Here is a 17,706-nt window from a genome sequence, read left to right as displayed (position 1 = left end):
GTTGACCCTGTTACAGTGAAATTCTGTTATGAATAATTCAGTATAACAAATACTTCTCTTTCTTCCCTCTCAGTCCATGTTCATAGAATAGTTACTCACTGCAATGAAAGAACAAAACAATACCCCAGACCAGAAATGCAGTGTCCTGACTGGCATAAAACATGAGCCAGAAATCAGTCCCATCCACTTAATGGCTAGAAGCATCGACCACACAGAATTTTAGCTCTTGCGACCTCCCGAAATTCCTCTCAGCTAGCATTTTCTTCCCATGGCATAGAAACAAAAGTTTAATAGTTCCAAACTGAGAGAGACTAATAGGGTTGCTTAGTGATGGTTTGGAAAGAGGCCCCAGATCCCCACTGGAGACAAAGAAATTCCAGCCCAATGAAAGAATGTGGACACTTTCTTCAAGTGTCACAGCATGTGATTTGAATAATGGAGAGTGGGCGCTTGCTTCTTGGAAGAAAAAGTAATAATAAAAAAAAAAACCAGGCAGGAACGACACAAAACCACCATCACTAACACAAACAACAACAAGAAATAAAACAGCAACAACAAAACACTTCCAGTAACATCAACTAAGGATGCTAGCAGGTTCCTACTAAAAGGCTTATTAACTGACCCCCCCCCCCCCAAAACAAAAACCAAGAACAAACAAACAAACAAAAAACTACATGGGAAGAAGCATTCCAGAATCCAGTTGAGGGTAAAATGTTGGAGACAGCACTAAACAGCATCAGGCATTAACTGGGTGTCCCATCCTTTTTTTTTAATTTAAAAAACAAAATTATTTCATTTTATTGCTTTTTTGGGTCACACCTGATGATGCTCAAGGGTTACTCCTGGCTCTGCACTCAGGAGTTACTCCTGGTGGTGCTCGGGAGACCATCTGGGATGCTGGGGATCAAATCTGGGTCGGCTGCATGCAAGGCAAATGCCCTCCCTGCTGTACTATAGCTCCAGCCCCTTGTCTTTCTTTCTTTCTTTCTTTCTTTCTTTCTTTCTTTCTTTCTTTCTTTCTTTCTTTCTTTCTTTCTTTCTTTTTGAGTCACACCTGGCGATGCACAGGAGTTACTCCTGGTTCATGCACTCAGGAGTTACTCCTGGTGGTGCTCGGGGGACCATATGGGATGGGATGCTGGGAATCGAACCTAGGTCTGCTGCGTGCAAGGCAAACGCCCTACCCGCTGTGCTATTGCTCCAGCCCTTGTTTTTCATTTTCAAACGAAAAACAAAAGCCTCGTGTCAATCATACCTTTGGGACTCATGAGTGTGGCCTCCACAGCCTTGCCGCCGTCCCCACATCTTGCCTCATCAAAGGGGAGGCACTGCTCCCCCGTCCCGGCCACCACTTCGGCATTCTTGGTCAAGTCCTTGGCCCCCGTCAGTGACTTGGGCCGGTAGATTCTGCGAGTGTTTGTGTCTGAGACATACAAGTCCCCGGTCACGGGGTCTGTGGCCAGGTAGTAGCGATGGGCCGGGTTGCTGCTGTGGGGAAGAAACACACAGATGCACACCTTAACGGAGGACACCCAGGAGGCAGAGAAACAAATCACAGGATACAATGCTTCCTTCGTGGCAAAGGCACTAGCTGTGGGAACCCAGAATCTAACACAGACAAGCCAGCAGATTCTTTGCGGAGGGTTCAAAGAACCTTGAGGGCTGAAATGTCAACACTACAAGGCTGGCTGTGCAGGCTGGTAATTACGCCCCCAAGTCACCCACCCTTACAGCACTTAGAGATTCTCTAGCAAGCCCCTTTCCCTTTCTCTACAGGCTGTCCAGGCTGGACAGAGCTAGTCTTTCTGGTCAGGCACCAGTGAGGACTGAGTTACAACTCAATCGGCCTGGGCAAGTATGTTTCTGAAGGCTTTGCTCTTCCCGATCATGTATGAACTGTAGGAAGTGTCTACTTGGTTTGGAATGTCTCCACACTCACATGCACTACTGTAGTTGTCTTTTCCTCTTTCCCTCCCTTTCTTCCTTACCCAGCACTGCTTAGAATTTACTCCTGGCTCTGTGCTCAGGGATCACACCTGGTAGGGGCTTGGGGTGCCTATGCAACACAGGGGATTAGGTGCCCAGCTTGCTGTACTATCGCCCCAATTCCACATCTTCTCTTCTTATCTGCTGTTTACCCTAGAGCATGACGTCTGGGCCAGATACATGACCTGAGTGTAATTCCTAAATTCATCAGCCTACCTGCGTCACATGGGCGACTGATCTAATGTCCCCAGAATCTACATTCTCTGAATGATGGGAGTATTTCCAAGGCTGCCGAGAGGAGGCTCTGTATGACTACAGCTACGATATGTCAGAAGGTTCTTTCTCTCTACTCTGCACTCAACAAGCATTAGTCTTACTACCAAATTCATTCTCCCTTCTTCTCTGTCTCTTTCACCCTGTACCTCCACAGCACAGGAACTATTAATTAGACTGTTGGCTCAGAAAAAGATGACGGGCTTTTGGAAAATGTTTATTGTGGGAAAAAAAGATCTCTACCCGGATAGGTTCACATTTGCGTCTTTGGTCCTGCAGGGACAATGTACCGATCTAAATGGTTCAGCTAAAGCAACCCCTCCCTAATGCCCTCCCCAGAATTGTTTCCAGGGTAATGATGATAAAGGCAAATGAATCCTGCATTCTTTCCCAAGGTGCTCCTCATTTGGCAAAAATGCAACAGACTTGTAGTGACTGCCTGGCTCACTGAGGCTTCCTCTGTAGCTATGGGACAGACATTCTCAGGACACAAGAGCCATGCGCTTTTAGGGAGTTCAACTTAGCCTTCTAGTGGCTTTGGCTTGGTCCTAGGAGGGCAGTTATGAATGTCCATGGTGCTGTTCATGCCTGCTGTGGATTTTTCCAAAGCCACTCACTTTCCTTGGAGACAGAGAAATTTAGGCAAGGCATGGGTTCCAGCCCCTCCTAAATAACAAGAAAGAATGCCTATTAAAGCCTAAAGGAGGCAAAAACAGTGAGCTGGGAAATTCTGATTGACAGAGAAGCCCTGTACCTACATGAAGCAGAGAGTTTTCAGGAGCCAGAGAGATGGTTCAGTGGTTAGAGCGCATACGCCTAACCCAGGTTCCACCCTTGGTACCACAAGGCCTTCCACAGCATCCCTGGGAGGCTCCGGGCCCCCACATGCATCAGGAAGCACTACACACTTGGGCTCTAGCATCGAGTCATACTGACAAGCACTGGGGCCGAGCTTTCTGATCAACAGTCCATCTCTTACGAACATGTGGAGACGAAGACGGGCAGCTCCAGTAGCAGGAGCCCATCTGGGGCATCTCTGTTCTGCAGGGTGGGGCGGGCACGCCAGCTCCCCGCTGGCATGGATAGACGATGCTCTCATTTCAGAGAAGCGTCAGAGCACAGGGAGATTCTGACTAATGGCAAGATCGGAGGAGATGAGACAGAAGGGGCACAGTCTCAACCCTTCTACCCCTGCCCGCCCACAGCCAGGACATGGGATCCACACACTTCCTCGGCCCTCATGTACCTTCTCAGACCCCAGAGACTCTTGCAAAGGATGAGCTCTGGAACAGGTATAAGCACGTTGACCGTCTCTGGTGGTTTGGTTTGGGAATTATGTCATGGCACTTAGAATGATCTGCAGTGTCTGAAGCATAACGATTCTATCTCTGTAATGCTCTATTTTCTGGAAATGGAAAGACTCGAAATTACTGTAGCAAGGCCTTGGCTGCTGATGTTTCCATGTCTGTTTTTTAACTCTTCTTTTTGTTTTTTGGGGCTACACTGGGCAGTGGTCAGGGCGGACTCCTGGGTCTGTGCTCAGGGATAACTCCTAGTGTGTGTGTGTGTGGGGGGGGCTCAGGGGATCCTATGTGGTGCTGGAACCTGGGTTGGCCACATGTAGGGCAAGTACCTTAACCTCTGTACTGTCTCTTTGGCTCTAATATTAACTCTCTTAAGCTGGGTAAGAAGGGCTGAATCAAGATTTTGTAATTTTATATCTAAAGTTTAATTGGCTCAAACCCCAGACCTCTGAATGACATGGTCTTTGATCTTTTTCATTGAATATAGAATTCACAAAGCTGACTTCTAGCCCTACATGCTTAAATGCTCCGGGGCTGATATTAATTTAAGGTCCCTTTCTATGGAATTTTAAAGGACTGAGCAAGGGAGAGCTAAAATTTACTCTCTATAAAAAAGGTCTGCTAATAAACAAATACTATACAAATCATGGGAAGAATTCTTAACATATTGGAGAAACATTTTTCAAGGCATTCCAGAAGCTTCCATTTATGCAAAAAATTTAATATGTTGTTTGAGTAGTATTTATAGCTATTCATTACTTTACAGCAAAGGACTTTTATTTGATATAGTATCCTGGCAAAACTTATTAATTGGGTATAACACAATACTCTGAATTTCAAAATAAGCAGGCGACATGTTTCATATTTTGATACCCCACATTTTTATGAATTATTCCCACCATTAATCCAATTAATGAGACTGTTGATTGTACACTACAGTAGAAGGACCTGGCTCCCATGTTTTTATATCTTTCCTGTTCATTAACAACTGCCAATGCTGTTCATTTTTTAATATATAGATTTAGACACAGTTTTCCATTTCTATTGCTTCCTGTCACCTACTCCTAAGTCTCTCATGAATATTATCTACATGCAGAGTGGAGACAAAGGAGACCTTGGCAGCCTCCTAGCAAGCAGCAAAAGGAAGATGATGAAGGCAGACGAGTCAGAAAGGGAGTTTTATATTTATTAATCACGCAATCAACTTATTTCTTTCTGGCTTTGAGGACACACCTGGCAGTGGTCTGGCGCTACTCCCAGCTCTGTGCTCGGGGTGGGAATGGTATGTTCCCGGGGGAGGGAACCGGGTTGGGCCTTATTCGAGGTAAGTGTCTTCGTCCTTGGACTATTTCTCTGATCCCAGAACTATTACTTTTTTTTTTTAACCTACATGAAGACACTCTAGTGAGCAGAACTATCTTGCTTCCTTCAGCTCCATTATGAACAATAAGTTATGAAACCTTGTCTTTTTGGTCAATGATTTTGCTGCGTGTGTGTGCCTAAGCGGAACTTTCTAGCTCTTCCTTACCCCACACCCATCCTTTACCAGACGCTCAGGACCTGAACCCAACTCAGGCTCCACATAATGGTACGGCACTAGGCCTCACTGAGTTTCTGCTCATCCTGAAAGCTTCCATGATTAGTCTCTGTGAAACCTCGCCCCAGCCACCACTGTGTGCGGCTCATAAGGCTGTCCAGGAGGACAGAACCCTAACTCTCATGCCCTGAGTCATCCAACCTAACCTTCCTGCCTGCCTTTCTCCTCACCATGGGTAGGGCAGTGCTGCCCTTGCAGAGGGACTTATCCTGCTTATCTCTCAAGAGTCCCATCACTTCATTTGTTCACTTCATTGCTTTGAGGTGACCCTCTTCTTTCTTCCTTTTTTGGGGCCACACCTGGTGGTGCTGAGAGTTTACACCCGGCTCTGTGCTCAGGGGTCACTCATGGAGGGTGGTTGGGGAACCCTGTGGGATGCTGGGGATGGAACCCAGGGCAGCCACATGCAAGGCAAATGTCCTACCTGATGTACTATCTCTCCGATCCTTCCTTGCCTCTTTTTCTGTCTCAACAGACTTCCCTGAGAGGCTGAGGCCCAATGCCAATCCTTCCCCTTCCCATATATCCATGTCCTAGTAACCCCCTCTTCCCTAGGACTTGGACTTGAGCAGCAGTGGGAAGCTATGAGGAAGTATCAAGGAGCAATACTGATCATGCACTGCAGTTACAGAGACCGTTGCCTCCACCACCCGCTGAGCTTGAAGAGCACGTTCTTTGTCTTATTCTACTATTTGTCCAAGGCTCCAACGTGTGATAAGGGATATCAGTTGGCATCGATTTAACAAAGATGACTATGGACCGATGCCCCACCCAGCCCTAATTGACAAGCATGGTCCATACAGCATATGAAGTGGAACCCGAGGTTAGTCCAGGAGAGAGTATGGGGGGAAAGGTGAAGGAGGATCGTGAGAGAGGAACTACAGAAAGTATCAACAGGGGCGCTGTACGCTAGCGATGGTGGGTCAGAGCAGAAAGTCCTGCCCATAATCATCTTCTCTAACCTCATCGATGCGTTTTGCTCCAGAGAAAGTGATCCTGGCTCTGAGTCATTTGTCAAATGATTGTGGAATAAATCTAGCTTGCTGCAAGCTTGTAGAATTACTCCCTGGAAACGAAGCCAGTTGGACATATTTTTAATTGGCTGTGTGGTGTGGTGGAAAGAACCATTTCAAGAAAAGGTGGGTTTTCTGATCCTCATCCTTTGTTATGTAGGTAGGCCCTCCCGTTGTTCGTCGATTTGCTCGAGCGGGCCCAGTAACGTCTCCATTGGAGACTTTGTTGTTACTGTGTCTGGCATATCGAATACGTCACGGAGAGCTTGCCAGGCTCTGCCATGCGGGCGAGATACTCTCGGTAGCTTGCCGGGCTCTCCGAGGGGGGCGGAGGAATCGAACTCGGGTCGGCCATGTTGGCTGCGTGCAAGGCAAACGCCCTACCTGCTGTGCTATCGCTCCAGTATGTGAGGGAAAACTCAACCTCTCCTTGAGCTCAGTGACCACCCCCCCCCCCCCCCCCCGGCACCCTTGTAGCTCTAAAGGACTGCAAGTGTGGATACCCTCTTCTGCACATAGGGACCCACAATGCAGGGCCAGACAAAGCCGTTTTGCTGTCAACACCCATGGCTAAGCTCTGCCTGCTGAGCAAGGGGAGAAATTCAGTTTTAGTCTCTTTGGTTTTGGTTTGGGGCCACACCTGGTGATGCTCAGGGCTTACTCCAGGTTTTCACTCAGGGATCACTCTTTGCAGGGGATCAAACTGACTAGCCCCTTGCAAGACCACTTCCTTAACCACTTCACTATCTCCCTGGCCTGGTCTCAGTGTGAGACTGAGTTGTGAACTGGGAATATAGAATCTCAGGAAAAGGTCGCAGTCCCAGGCCCTGTCATGCAGACAGGCGACCACTATCCATCCCTCTGTAGAATCCTGCCTTTTACCTCATTGTGGTCAGTCTCTAGACCAGAGTTTTCCAACTGCTGGTCTGCAGGTGTGCGGAGGCTGGAAACTACTGCCTAGACAACAGTCTCTGTGGGCTATGTGAACCTGCTTATGGTAAGCATATCACATAATGTAGAGTGATTATTCCCATCCCAAACCTTAGGAGCTATTATTGCACTGGCTAACGTCGAGAGCTCTAAGATCCAGCCTGTCCACTGTGCGTTGTTTCTTGCTGGTCTATTTTGTTTTGCTTTTGGGCCATAACTGGTGGTGCTTAGGGCTTACTTCTGGTGAAGCTCGGGGGACTTATAGGGTTCTGGAGATCCAACCTGGGTCAGCTACATGTAAGGCACGTACCTTCACCATTTCACTATCTCTCCAGCCCCTTTGTTGGTTAATTTTTGTTTGTTTTTGGTTTTGGGCCACACCTGGCTGTGCTCAGGGTATACTCCTCGCTCTGCACTTCAGCATCCTGGGGGTGCCCATGGGACTGTATGGATGCCAGGGATCGAACCTGGGTTGGCTACGTGCAAGGCAGCGGCTTACCTACTATACTTTCTCTCTAGCCCTGCTGGTTAATGTTTAATGCTGTGGCCCCAACGCTCTTTGACTCCTGAAAAGTTGTTTCAGATAAAACGTGCCCATATACAAGCTTAGACTGCCCCTGGTCCAGCTAACAGGAAGTAGAACACAAATAAGTCGTGTGTGTGTGTGCTTGTGTGTGTGTGTGTGTGTGTGTGTGTGTACAACCCTGGACTTACACACACAGGCACTCCACAACTAAGTCATAACCCCAGGCAGCTAGGAACAACTCTGGGGCTTATCTATGGGCCTCAAGCAGTCTTCTTCAGCTCTGAATAACGTCCCTTCCCCTGTAATATGTCAGCGAAAACACTATTGCTTAAAACTCAGATCTACTCCCTCCAATCAGTAAAACACTACAAGCAGCAATGAGGTCACCAGGAATGGAAGAAATATCAGTTCCAGGGGCCTTCACTTGAAAACATTCTTTCCAAGTCCATGGAGAAGACCCTGGCAACAGGGTTATGAAATGTCTTGTTTTTAAAAATTTGCCAATGTAAAGCACCTTTAATTCAATTCTGGAAAAACACTCCACCCCCCCCCCCCCCCATCAGCTTTGGACCCAATAAATCAGGACATGTCCTGGCTATGTGCCAAGCTAAAATCTTACAAGACTTGGCTATGGTGTTTTAAATTTGTTTTTGTCCAATATGGCTTAAATTATAAATCTGTAACTAAAATTTAGAAATAGTTTTGTTTGCTGTACAGAAATGTATAATAATTTTCTGTAACACACTTTATTAATCAATTCAGGAAATATTTTTCAAATTATGTAGCATAATATAATTTGCAATCTATTTATAAACAATCCAGCTCGTTGAAGCAGTTTTAAGTCCTGTGATACTGTTTCCTCTTTCACGATGAAATGTTCTCAGAAGACAATGTCAAAGAGTCACATTGGAATGTAAAAAGGACATTTGAAAATACTGAGTAACCTTGAAGCATGGTGCTTACCTATGTCTAAAATCTTTATTTCTTGGTGGAAGCAGATAAAAAAAGGTGAGAAAGAGAGCATAGTTAGAAAAGGTTTTGAAAATATAATGAGTCGAACGCTGAGATTTTAATTATTTGTAAGGAAAATTGCCACTTAAGTAGAAATAACACTGGAAATGAAATTCATAGGCCACGACTTAACAAACTAATCTATCTAATAGGGTGTGTTGGAGCAAAGCAAAGACAATAACAATTTGTTACCTTAACAACTGGCATTATGGTTAATGGGTTAACCCCAACTGAAGATTTAATATTCTTGTTGAGATTTATAGCCTTAATTGGCTAACTTTTATGTTCTGACATTGCAAGAATGTATTTTATGCCTTAATGTCAAACACTGTGAACTACAAGTAACAATATCTATCACAGGGTGATTTTAAAGACAACCAAAAAGATTTAAAATATTCATTGGTTCTATTCGTTGGAAGAGAGAATTCATCGGTATCAGTGAGATACTTTAAATACAGGGCAGCTCTAGAGTCATTTCTACCTTCACTACACAATATGCATATGCTACGGTTTTATGACATCCAACAAGAATCTAACTTCTCCCTTGGGCGAATGTCAACTTTGGAAAGGCCTGGGATAGGTTAGTACATTGGCTTTCAACACTTCCAAAGATAAGGCATGTGATACTCTGCTGACAATCCCAAGTAAAGGGAAGACCTACCTTAGTTCTAAGACGCTTGTCACATTTCCAGATGGGAATATCCGGCGAACGTAGTTGAAGTCCCCAACATAGAGACTGCCATCGATCCCACAAGCCAGTGCCACGGGAGCCAAGAGCTTGTTCCCGTCGGCCTGCCCATTGCAACTCGGACATGAGATGCTGCGTCTCCGGCCGTTGCCCATGATACTACTGACCACCGGCGGCTGCTGGGAGATAAACTGATTTTCCCCATTTCCCTTGTAGAGTATACCTGGAAGAAGCAAAGTGCGTTTGTCTTGTGGTTAAAAAAACAGAGGGAAAAAGAAAGCATGCTAGCCACCAAACTAACAGTTTGGAACCGTTTAGCTATAGACTAGAAAAATGATTTTTCAAAAGTTCTATCAGAAAAAAAGAAACACTTCAATGACCTTAGGTCAAGTCTCCTGTGAGAAAAGACAAAAGCTATACGGGGAATGTTAGGAATGTTGTCTGTTCCAGATTTAAAGACCTGTGAAGGGAATAAAGAGTCAACGAGAAAAATCAAAACCCTCAATTCTCCACATCACAGTCTCTGAAACCTGGTTAGACATGGGCACCAATTAGGGACTGTAGAAAATCCTCTGTCTTGATCTCTTTTGAAAGGTTTGATTGAAATCTGGAATGTGATCTTGGCGTTGAGATTCTAAAAAACGCTCCAGATGCTCTAGACCAATGCTGAGAACCATGGTCTATAGAAAGTCTGTCAGGGAATCACAAGCTTGCCTAATAATCAAGTGATGCTGGAAAGATGCCAAGAAGTAAATTAATAAACATGAGTACCAGAAAGATGAATTTCTGATTAGTTTATCTTTGATTCTTAAAAAAGAGTTAAAAAAATAACTACAGAAGACAAAGTTAGGAAAAGGAAAAATCTCCAACATGTTACTCTCCTGCTGAAGCACTGTAGCACTGTAGTACTGTCCTCCCATTGTTCATCGATTTGCTCAAGCAGGCTCCAGTAACCGTTGTCAAGTTTCCACTGTGAGACTTGTTACTGGTTTTGGCATATCGAATTCGCCACGGGGAGCTTGCCAGGCTTTGCCGTGCAGAAGGGATACTCTTGATAGTTTGCCGGGATCTCCGAGAGGGACGGAGGAATCGAACCCAGGTTGGCCACATGCAAGGCAAACACCCTGCCCACTGTGCTGTCGCTCTCCTGCTAATAATCTCTTTTTGTTTGTTTCTGAGTCACATCCAGCAGTTCTAAGGACTTACTCCTGGCTCAGAGGTCATGCCTAGTAGGGTTTGGGGGCCTGGGGATTGAACTCAGGTAAACTATGAGCAAGGTAAGAATACTACCCACTGTACTATCTCTCCAGTCCCTGAAGAATAGTATTATATTTAGGAGGGGGGGCATACCTGGTAGTGCTCAGGGATTACTCCTGGCTCTGTGTTCAGGGATCAATCTTGGTGGGGCTCAGGGAATCATATGGGATGCTGGGGATCGAACCCGGGTGGGCCACATGCAAGGCAGTGCCCTCCCCACTGCATTATTGCTCTGGCACCAAAACTAACATATTTGCTTATTATTCTGTATGATCTATGAATACACACAAAACTTCCAGCGAAACCAAACTGTTGTGGAGGGACAATTTCTTAAAGTGAATTCTGCTTTGAGGCAACAAAGTGCCAATAGTTTTAAGAAGAAAGATGCTAGTTAGTGTGCCTTCACTATGGTCTTCGATGAGAATCTTAGAAAAAAATTCTGAGAATAATGAATAATAAATTGACAATAGTAAATAATTTTGATTTCCAAAGAGGAATCAAAAGAGCTATGCTTGGAGTATCATGCTTCACTCAAGTGAGAGAAAGAATTGGAGCTCTGACCTCTCTCGACAATCAACAATCAGGGATGCTATCTCATTTGCCAAGGCGTCGAAAATCAGATGGGGTGGACAATAATGCGATTTGGAGATGACCACTGAACTGGAGCCATTACCAACTGGATTCCACGAGATGTCAAAAGATTGAGTGGCCACCCACCTACGAGATGGTCAGACTTCTTTGTCAAGACTCTGAACGATCGGTTTGAGGCTCTTTGTGTTCCTGGAGAGAGCAGATGCTATTGGGCTACACTAGTATGCGACAGGAATGAATGGAGATGTTACTGGTGCCCACTTGAACAAATTGACGAGTAACGGGATGTCAAGTGATTAAGTGATCAATTTTAAATAATAATTAATGAATAATGAGCACCAACATTGGAAAGTAGATTTGAGATTCTAATTTCTTAATTTTTCATTGTTACACAGAAGTGATCGTTAAATGGAGGTCACTGTTTTCCTTTGAGGAAAGGTTACATCAGCAGAGGATATGATCATTCGTTACTGACTCTATCAGTAATGGCAGGATGCTTGCCTTGCAGGTGGCTGACACAGGTTCAATCCCCAGCACCCCATATGATCCCTGGAGTGTTTCCTGAGCACAGAGCCAGCAGTAAGCCCTGAGCACAGCTGGGTGTGCCCTGCAAACAAACCAAAAACAAAGAAACAAACAAAAAACCCACGTCTGTTGCTTTGCCTTTTAGAACTGCATATATAATGTTCATTGGACATTTTCTACTTCCAATCAGCTCTTTAAGCCTATGTTATATGTTTAGCAGATACAGTACTAAAGGAAAAAAATCCCTTGAAGTACAAATAGAGAGCCCGAGAGAGTGATTATTTTTCCTTTTACTTTGGGATAATTTTAAAGTGAAGAGGAGATCAGAATAATTATGTCCCCCTCAGGTACACTTAGTGATGATGGACATTGCTCAGTGCATTGTAGACACAATTGACATAGTTTAGAACATAGTTGAGGTGGATTCTGTAATCAGGTTTTGAAAGCTTTGCTATTGGAGTGATGTAATTATCGCAGCAAATTTACATAAAGAAATCAGGCTTACTTAAATAAGAAATAATCTCGAAAAGGTTGGCTCTTAAGAATAGATGAAATGAATTTTGCTGGAATATTCAAAGAAGACATTTACGTGAGAGTCTTTATTTCATTGATGACATTATTTGGCCATAATGGAACCATAATTTCCATAAGAGCCAGTTTTAGGATTTTCATCACAAACATCCTCCGAGTCAGCCTACCCTACTCCCACACCTGATTTATTCAGTCATTACTTTGAGCGACTGGTCCTTCATCATTCTCCTCTACTCTGACAGAATAGAAAGATGAACATTAGAATACTTATTTCCATGTTTCACGATGCCCACATAGGCACCTGTCAATGTCTACATGTTTTCTTCTCTTCTCCCAGAATCTGTTTTCCTACCTCATCCACCTTGTCATGATTACAAATCACTTTGTTTATTCAATTAGACGCCTGTCACTTTGAGAAGCCTCGAACTGTCAAACTGTTTCTGGGTACAATTTGAAACCACAATCAGTTCAGCTCTGAATTAGGTCACCTGATATGGAGGAATGCACAGCTATTGTATGATTTCTACCATTTTTTTAGAGGGCAAAATTTGGGGTATTCCAGTTTTTATTTTCAAACTGATAATAAAAACAAATTCTGTATTGTGTGCGCTCTCTCTCTCTCTCTCTCTGTTTGGTATATGCATAGCCACAGAATAGCCACAAATTTTTAATTCCCTTGAATACTACACAAGTGTTGGGTTATGACTGAGGACTGGGTTTTCCTAAAGCTCTTCGCTTGCAATCTTTGCTCTTCACCATCTCTTGGGTGAAATTCTTGGGGTTAACGGGTTCTGAATTTTACCTTATAGCCTCATGATAACTAAAATGTATCTCGAGAGTTTCTCCTTTCTTGGTGAAGTATGTCTGAAGGCATGGAGAAACATGTCCAACTCTGTGAGGCAGAATATTAAGTGATTTCATCAAGAGCAGCTATTAGCCAGGTTGGCATGTGGCTGTGCATTTTTAAAGACCACGAATGAGCCTTGTGCGATTCACATCACACTCTGAAACTGACCCCATCACTGAGTCTGCTGATGGTCACACTCAGCACATGGCGTGTCATTCTGGGGTGGGGGTCCCATTCTGCCCACGTGCCTGGCACTGCTTCAGCCTTCTGGAAATGTGCAATGCACTACAGCCTGGGGTTCAGGCCATACTGGGGAAGGAATGGAGCTTCATCTGCCGTATGACAGGAAAGGGGTGCGGGGCTGTACTGGGTTTCTTTGGAGGGGAGGCAGTTGGGTTTCACCAGTTGAGACTGGGGGTACGCTTTCTTCGGTGCTCAGGAGTGAGCCCTGTGGTGGTGCTTGGGGAACCATTTGTGGCACTGGGACTGAACTAGGGCCTTAACCCCTGTACTAGCTCTCCAGGTCTGGGTTCTGCTTTTATAACAAAATATCTTTCAATGATCTGAGAGTGAATGGGCAAAACATTAGAAAAGCAGTGAAGTGGGACTGTTGTTTGAATATTATCTGTAATGAACTGTTGTGAACTACTTTTATGAAAATAAAATATAAAAAAAGGAAGGTAGTGAAGATGAAGACAATAGACGCTGTCTAAAAACACGAACTACTTTATGAGATAAAACCGGCCACACTTTGCAAGTAATGACCTATTTTGGTGTGTGATATGGGCTGTATGTTTGTTCCAAGTGTATTTAATTATAATATCTACACAATAATATAATCTTTTTTTGGGGAGGTTACACCTGGCAATAGACACGGGTTACTCCTGGCTTTGCACTCAGGAATTACCCCTGGAAGTGCTCACGGGACCATATGGGATGCTGGGAATCGAACCAGGGTTGGCCATGTGCACCGCAAATGCCCTACCCGCTGTACTATCACTCCAGCCCCACAATAATATAATCTTGATTGTGGCTTTTTCTTCAGAATATTCATTTACCTTCTCCCTAATATTCTCAAACCCCAATAATGGAATATATAATTTGAATGGGAGAATAATAATTTATCAAATCTTGTCTATAAAAAATGGAAAAATATCATAGGCTCAAAATAATGACCTAAGGATTAAGATCTATTGGAAATATCTGGTAAAGTGACATGAGTTTATTTCTCCTTTTCTCTAGGAAAAATTGTACCTCTTCCTCTTCCCTTTCCCTTTCCTCTTTCCTTCCCTCTCTCCCTCCCTTTCTCCCTCTCCTTCCTTCCTTCCTTCCTTCCTTCCTTCCTTCCTTCCTTCCTTCCTTCCTTCCTTCCTTCCTTCCTTCCAGTTTTTAGGTCAACCCAGCAGTGCTCAGGGCTTACTCCTAGATCTGTGCTCAGGGATCACTCCTGACAATGCTCAGAGGACCATAAGGGATATCAGAGATCGAACCCTGGTCAGCTGCATGCAAGGTAAATGCCCTATCCACTGTACTACCTCTCCGGCCTCCAGTCACTCACTTCTATTGAGAAAATGATTCTGGCGATCAGTCCAACAACAATTGACAAGTTTGTGAGAAGAGCATCCTGTACTTCCCACTTGAGGCTGGCACAGTCTTTAAAACATCTATTTTCCCCCCTACCATCCCAAACCCTCCAGCAGGCAGAAGGTCCAACAGAGCTGCAACTTGAGGTGAAGAAGAGCCACATTCATCGCCAACAGATCTTACCGTTCTGAACATCCAACACGTGGTGCTTGTCTAGCGTCCAGCCGCCCATGTTGGATGCGTCCAGCTCGTAGCCCTGCAGGATGGCGGTTCTCTTCTCCCAGAGAGTCAGGTCCAGGCACGACTCATACTCGTACCCCACAGACACTGGAACAAACACACATCACAGTCATCTTCCATCCATCATTTATTTTGGGATAAACTGTTTCTCTAGCCTCACATCCCCTTTGTGTTCAGACCTTCTACGAACCTTCTACTTACACAGGAGCAGAGTTATTTATATTTTTGTATGAGATTTGATCTATTTTTTTTCTAAAAATAGATCTCTAAGAATTATTTTTCTACTGATTCCATGAAAAACCACTATATCCATTCATGGTATAATTCTTTCATAAGGGATTCAAAACTAAAAGGCCAGCCCACAGTGAACGACTGGGCAAATGACCAGATAAATTAACCCCAAAATAATGATTACACAGTCAAAAATGATGATTGCTACCTAAATCACCAGATTCATTTAATTTCTAAATTTTTTTTATCATTTTTTTATTAGTGAAACACCATGAGGTACAGTTATATACTTATAAATTTTTGTGCTTGCGTTTCAGTTATACAATGATCAAGTACCCATCCCTCCACCAGTGCCCATCCTCCCCCACCACGGGTCCCAGCATCCCTCCCACCTCCCACTCCCCCCATCCCACCCTGCCTCTGTGGCAGGGCATTCCCCCTTGTTCTCTCTCTCTTCTTTTGGGTACTGTGTTTTGCAAGAGAGGCATTGAGTGGCAATCATGTTTGGTCTATAGACTACTTTTAGCATGTCTCTCCCACCCTGGGAGGGTCCTCACAACACCCTTTATTTGGTGCTCTCTTCTCTATCTGAGCTTCCTTTTCACCTAGCACATGTGGCTGGCCTTTAAGTCATGGAGCAAAATTCCTGGTACTAATCTCAGCCATTTCTGGGTGTTAGTCTCCCGTTTTGTTGCTTTATGTTCCCCAGATGAATGCAATCTTTCTGTGTCTATCCCGCTCTTTCTGACTCATTTCGCTTAACATGATACTTTCCAATGTAGTACCACTTGTATGTAAATTTCATGACTTCATCTTTTCTAACAGCTACATAGTACTCCATTGTGTAAATGTACCAAAGTTTCTTTAACCAGTCATCTGTTCTCGGACACTCAGGTTTTTTCTAGATTCTGGCTATCATAAAGAGTGCTGCAATGAACAAACAATTGCAGATGTCACTTCGACTATACCTTTTTGCCTCTCTGGGATATATTCCCAGGAGTGCTATAGCTGGGTCAAATGAAAGATCATAATTTCTAAAATTTTGAGTTTTGGAAAAGACTTGTGATAAAAGACTTAAGAATTGATAGAGTAAATATTAAGTTAAATATTGCTTTTTTGATAGAAATAAATAAAAAATACTATACATTTAAAAATGAGGTAGACACTGTCCTCCCGTTTTTCATTGATTTGCTCGATGCGGGCCCAGTAACGTCTCCATTGTGAGACTTCTCAAATAAAAAATACTATACATAAAAAAATTGAGGTAGACCCTCTAGGAGTATCTATAAAAATATATCCAAAATACATTAAAGAAATCAACATAGAAAAAAACACATTTAGGTGTTCACATTATATTCACAGGTTTCAGGAAGAAATAATGAAACAACCAGTAAATCAATCTGAATAAATAGCCAACAAAAATTTTGAGTTTTGCAACAAAAGAGGGAACTACACTCTTAAAACAAAGGAGGGAATAAGAAATAAGGAAACAATAATCTGATTTTAATGAAATCAAATATGATGGATATTAACCCCAAGTGCTCGAGGCTTCATCAGTGAATTCCCCCCTTTCCCTCCGCCCTCCAGCTTACAGCACTCTTATGAGTGCCCCTAATCCCCTGAGTTTATCTTTAACCTTTCCTTTGTGTTTTACCTCTCCTTCTGTTACCACTAGATGCCCCACATCAGGTCTGGTTACTTTTAACTAAGAAGAGAACTAAGTTTTGCAATCTGTATCTCTTACTGTGTTTATCCAAGTAACTGCAAATATGAGTAAGAAGTAACGTAATTGCCTAATACAGACTAGCAGCAAGGGAAAGAGAAAAGCAACATAGAAGCTTGTGATCCCTGAGCTAAATGTCTCAGTACAGTCTCAGACTGAGCATCTCCTTGAATGAATCACCCCAAAAGATTTGCCTCCGTTGAAATGCTTTACCACTATACATCATCAATCACACCCACCTCTGTGCAGTTCTGTACCTCAGACCCCTCAGATTCTCTATAATGGGCTATTTGGTTTGGAAAATAAATGGGCCACTTTGTTTTCAGTGTGGCCCCTGTCTCTTCATTCCTCTGCTTGGGAGATCTGAGAGGCGGCGGCTCTTGGCCACTGAACATGTACCAAGGCAACCCCGAAACACTTTCCTCACATCCGGCATGCCTGGGAGGGCATGAAAGCTGTGCTCACTTTTCCTCACACAAGTCCTATTAATTTCAGGTCTCTTACATGAACCACATTAGCCTTTGGTTTTAGAACCGCTAGCCCAAGACCAGCCGGATTAGATATATTTCACATATCTGATCACCTTGTCACATTACCTCGTCCTGTCATTCAGTGGAATGTCTAATCTGCTTAATGCTCTAAGAATATTCTCCTATATTTGAATGCAAACAAACTTCAAGACTCTGATGACAGACCTGAGGTCACCTCGCTGGGGTGGGGTGTGGGGAGAGGAGGGGCTGAAAATGACTGTGGTAGAGGGGTGTTGGTCCTTGGAGGTGTCCCCTGCATCCCCACAGCCACATCACTTATTATTTGCTTTGGTTTGGGGGTCAGACCAGCAGTTCTCAG

The 17,706-nt window shown here is 43.9% G+C and overlaps 1 protein-coding gene across 6 annotated transcripts in view; it reads right to left on the bottom strand.

The window, feature by feature from the left end:
- Positions 1-17,706, bottom strand: part of TENM3 (teneurin transmembrane protein 3) — a 1,336,193-nt gene that overhangs the window by 38,817 nt on the left and 1,279,670 nt on the right. For 5 of the 6 annotated variants that reach the window (XM_056114252.1, XM_056114254.1, XM_056114255.1 and 2 more), the window contains 4 exons: positions 14,847-14,990; positions 9,302-9,551; positions 8,593-8,613; positions 1,256-1,488 (listed from right to left, as the gene is read on the bottom strand). In XM_056114252.1, the coding sequence (XP_055970227.1) occupies positions 1,256-1,488; positions 8,593-8,613; positions 9,302-9,551; positions 14,847-14,990 (648 nt within the window). The remainder of the gene's footprint in view (positions 1-1,255; positions 1,489-8,592; positions 8,614-9,301; positions 9,552-14,846; positions 14,991-17,706) is intronic. The other variant, XM_056114256.1, reaches the window with a different exon arrangement.

The sequence above is a fragment of the Sorex fumeus genome, unplaced genomic scaffold (genome assembly GCF_029834395.1).
Source record: "Sorex fumeus unplaced genomic scaffold, SorFum_2.1 ptg000024l, whole genome shotgun sequence".
Lineage (NCBI taxonomy): Eukaryota > Metazoa > Chordata > Mammalia > Eulipotyphla > Soricidae > Sorex > Sorex fumeus.
This window is presented reverse-complemented; position numbering and strand designations above follow the sequence as displayed.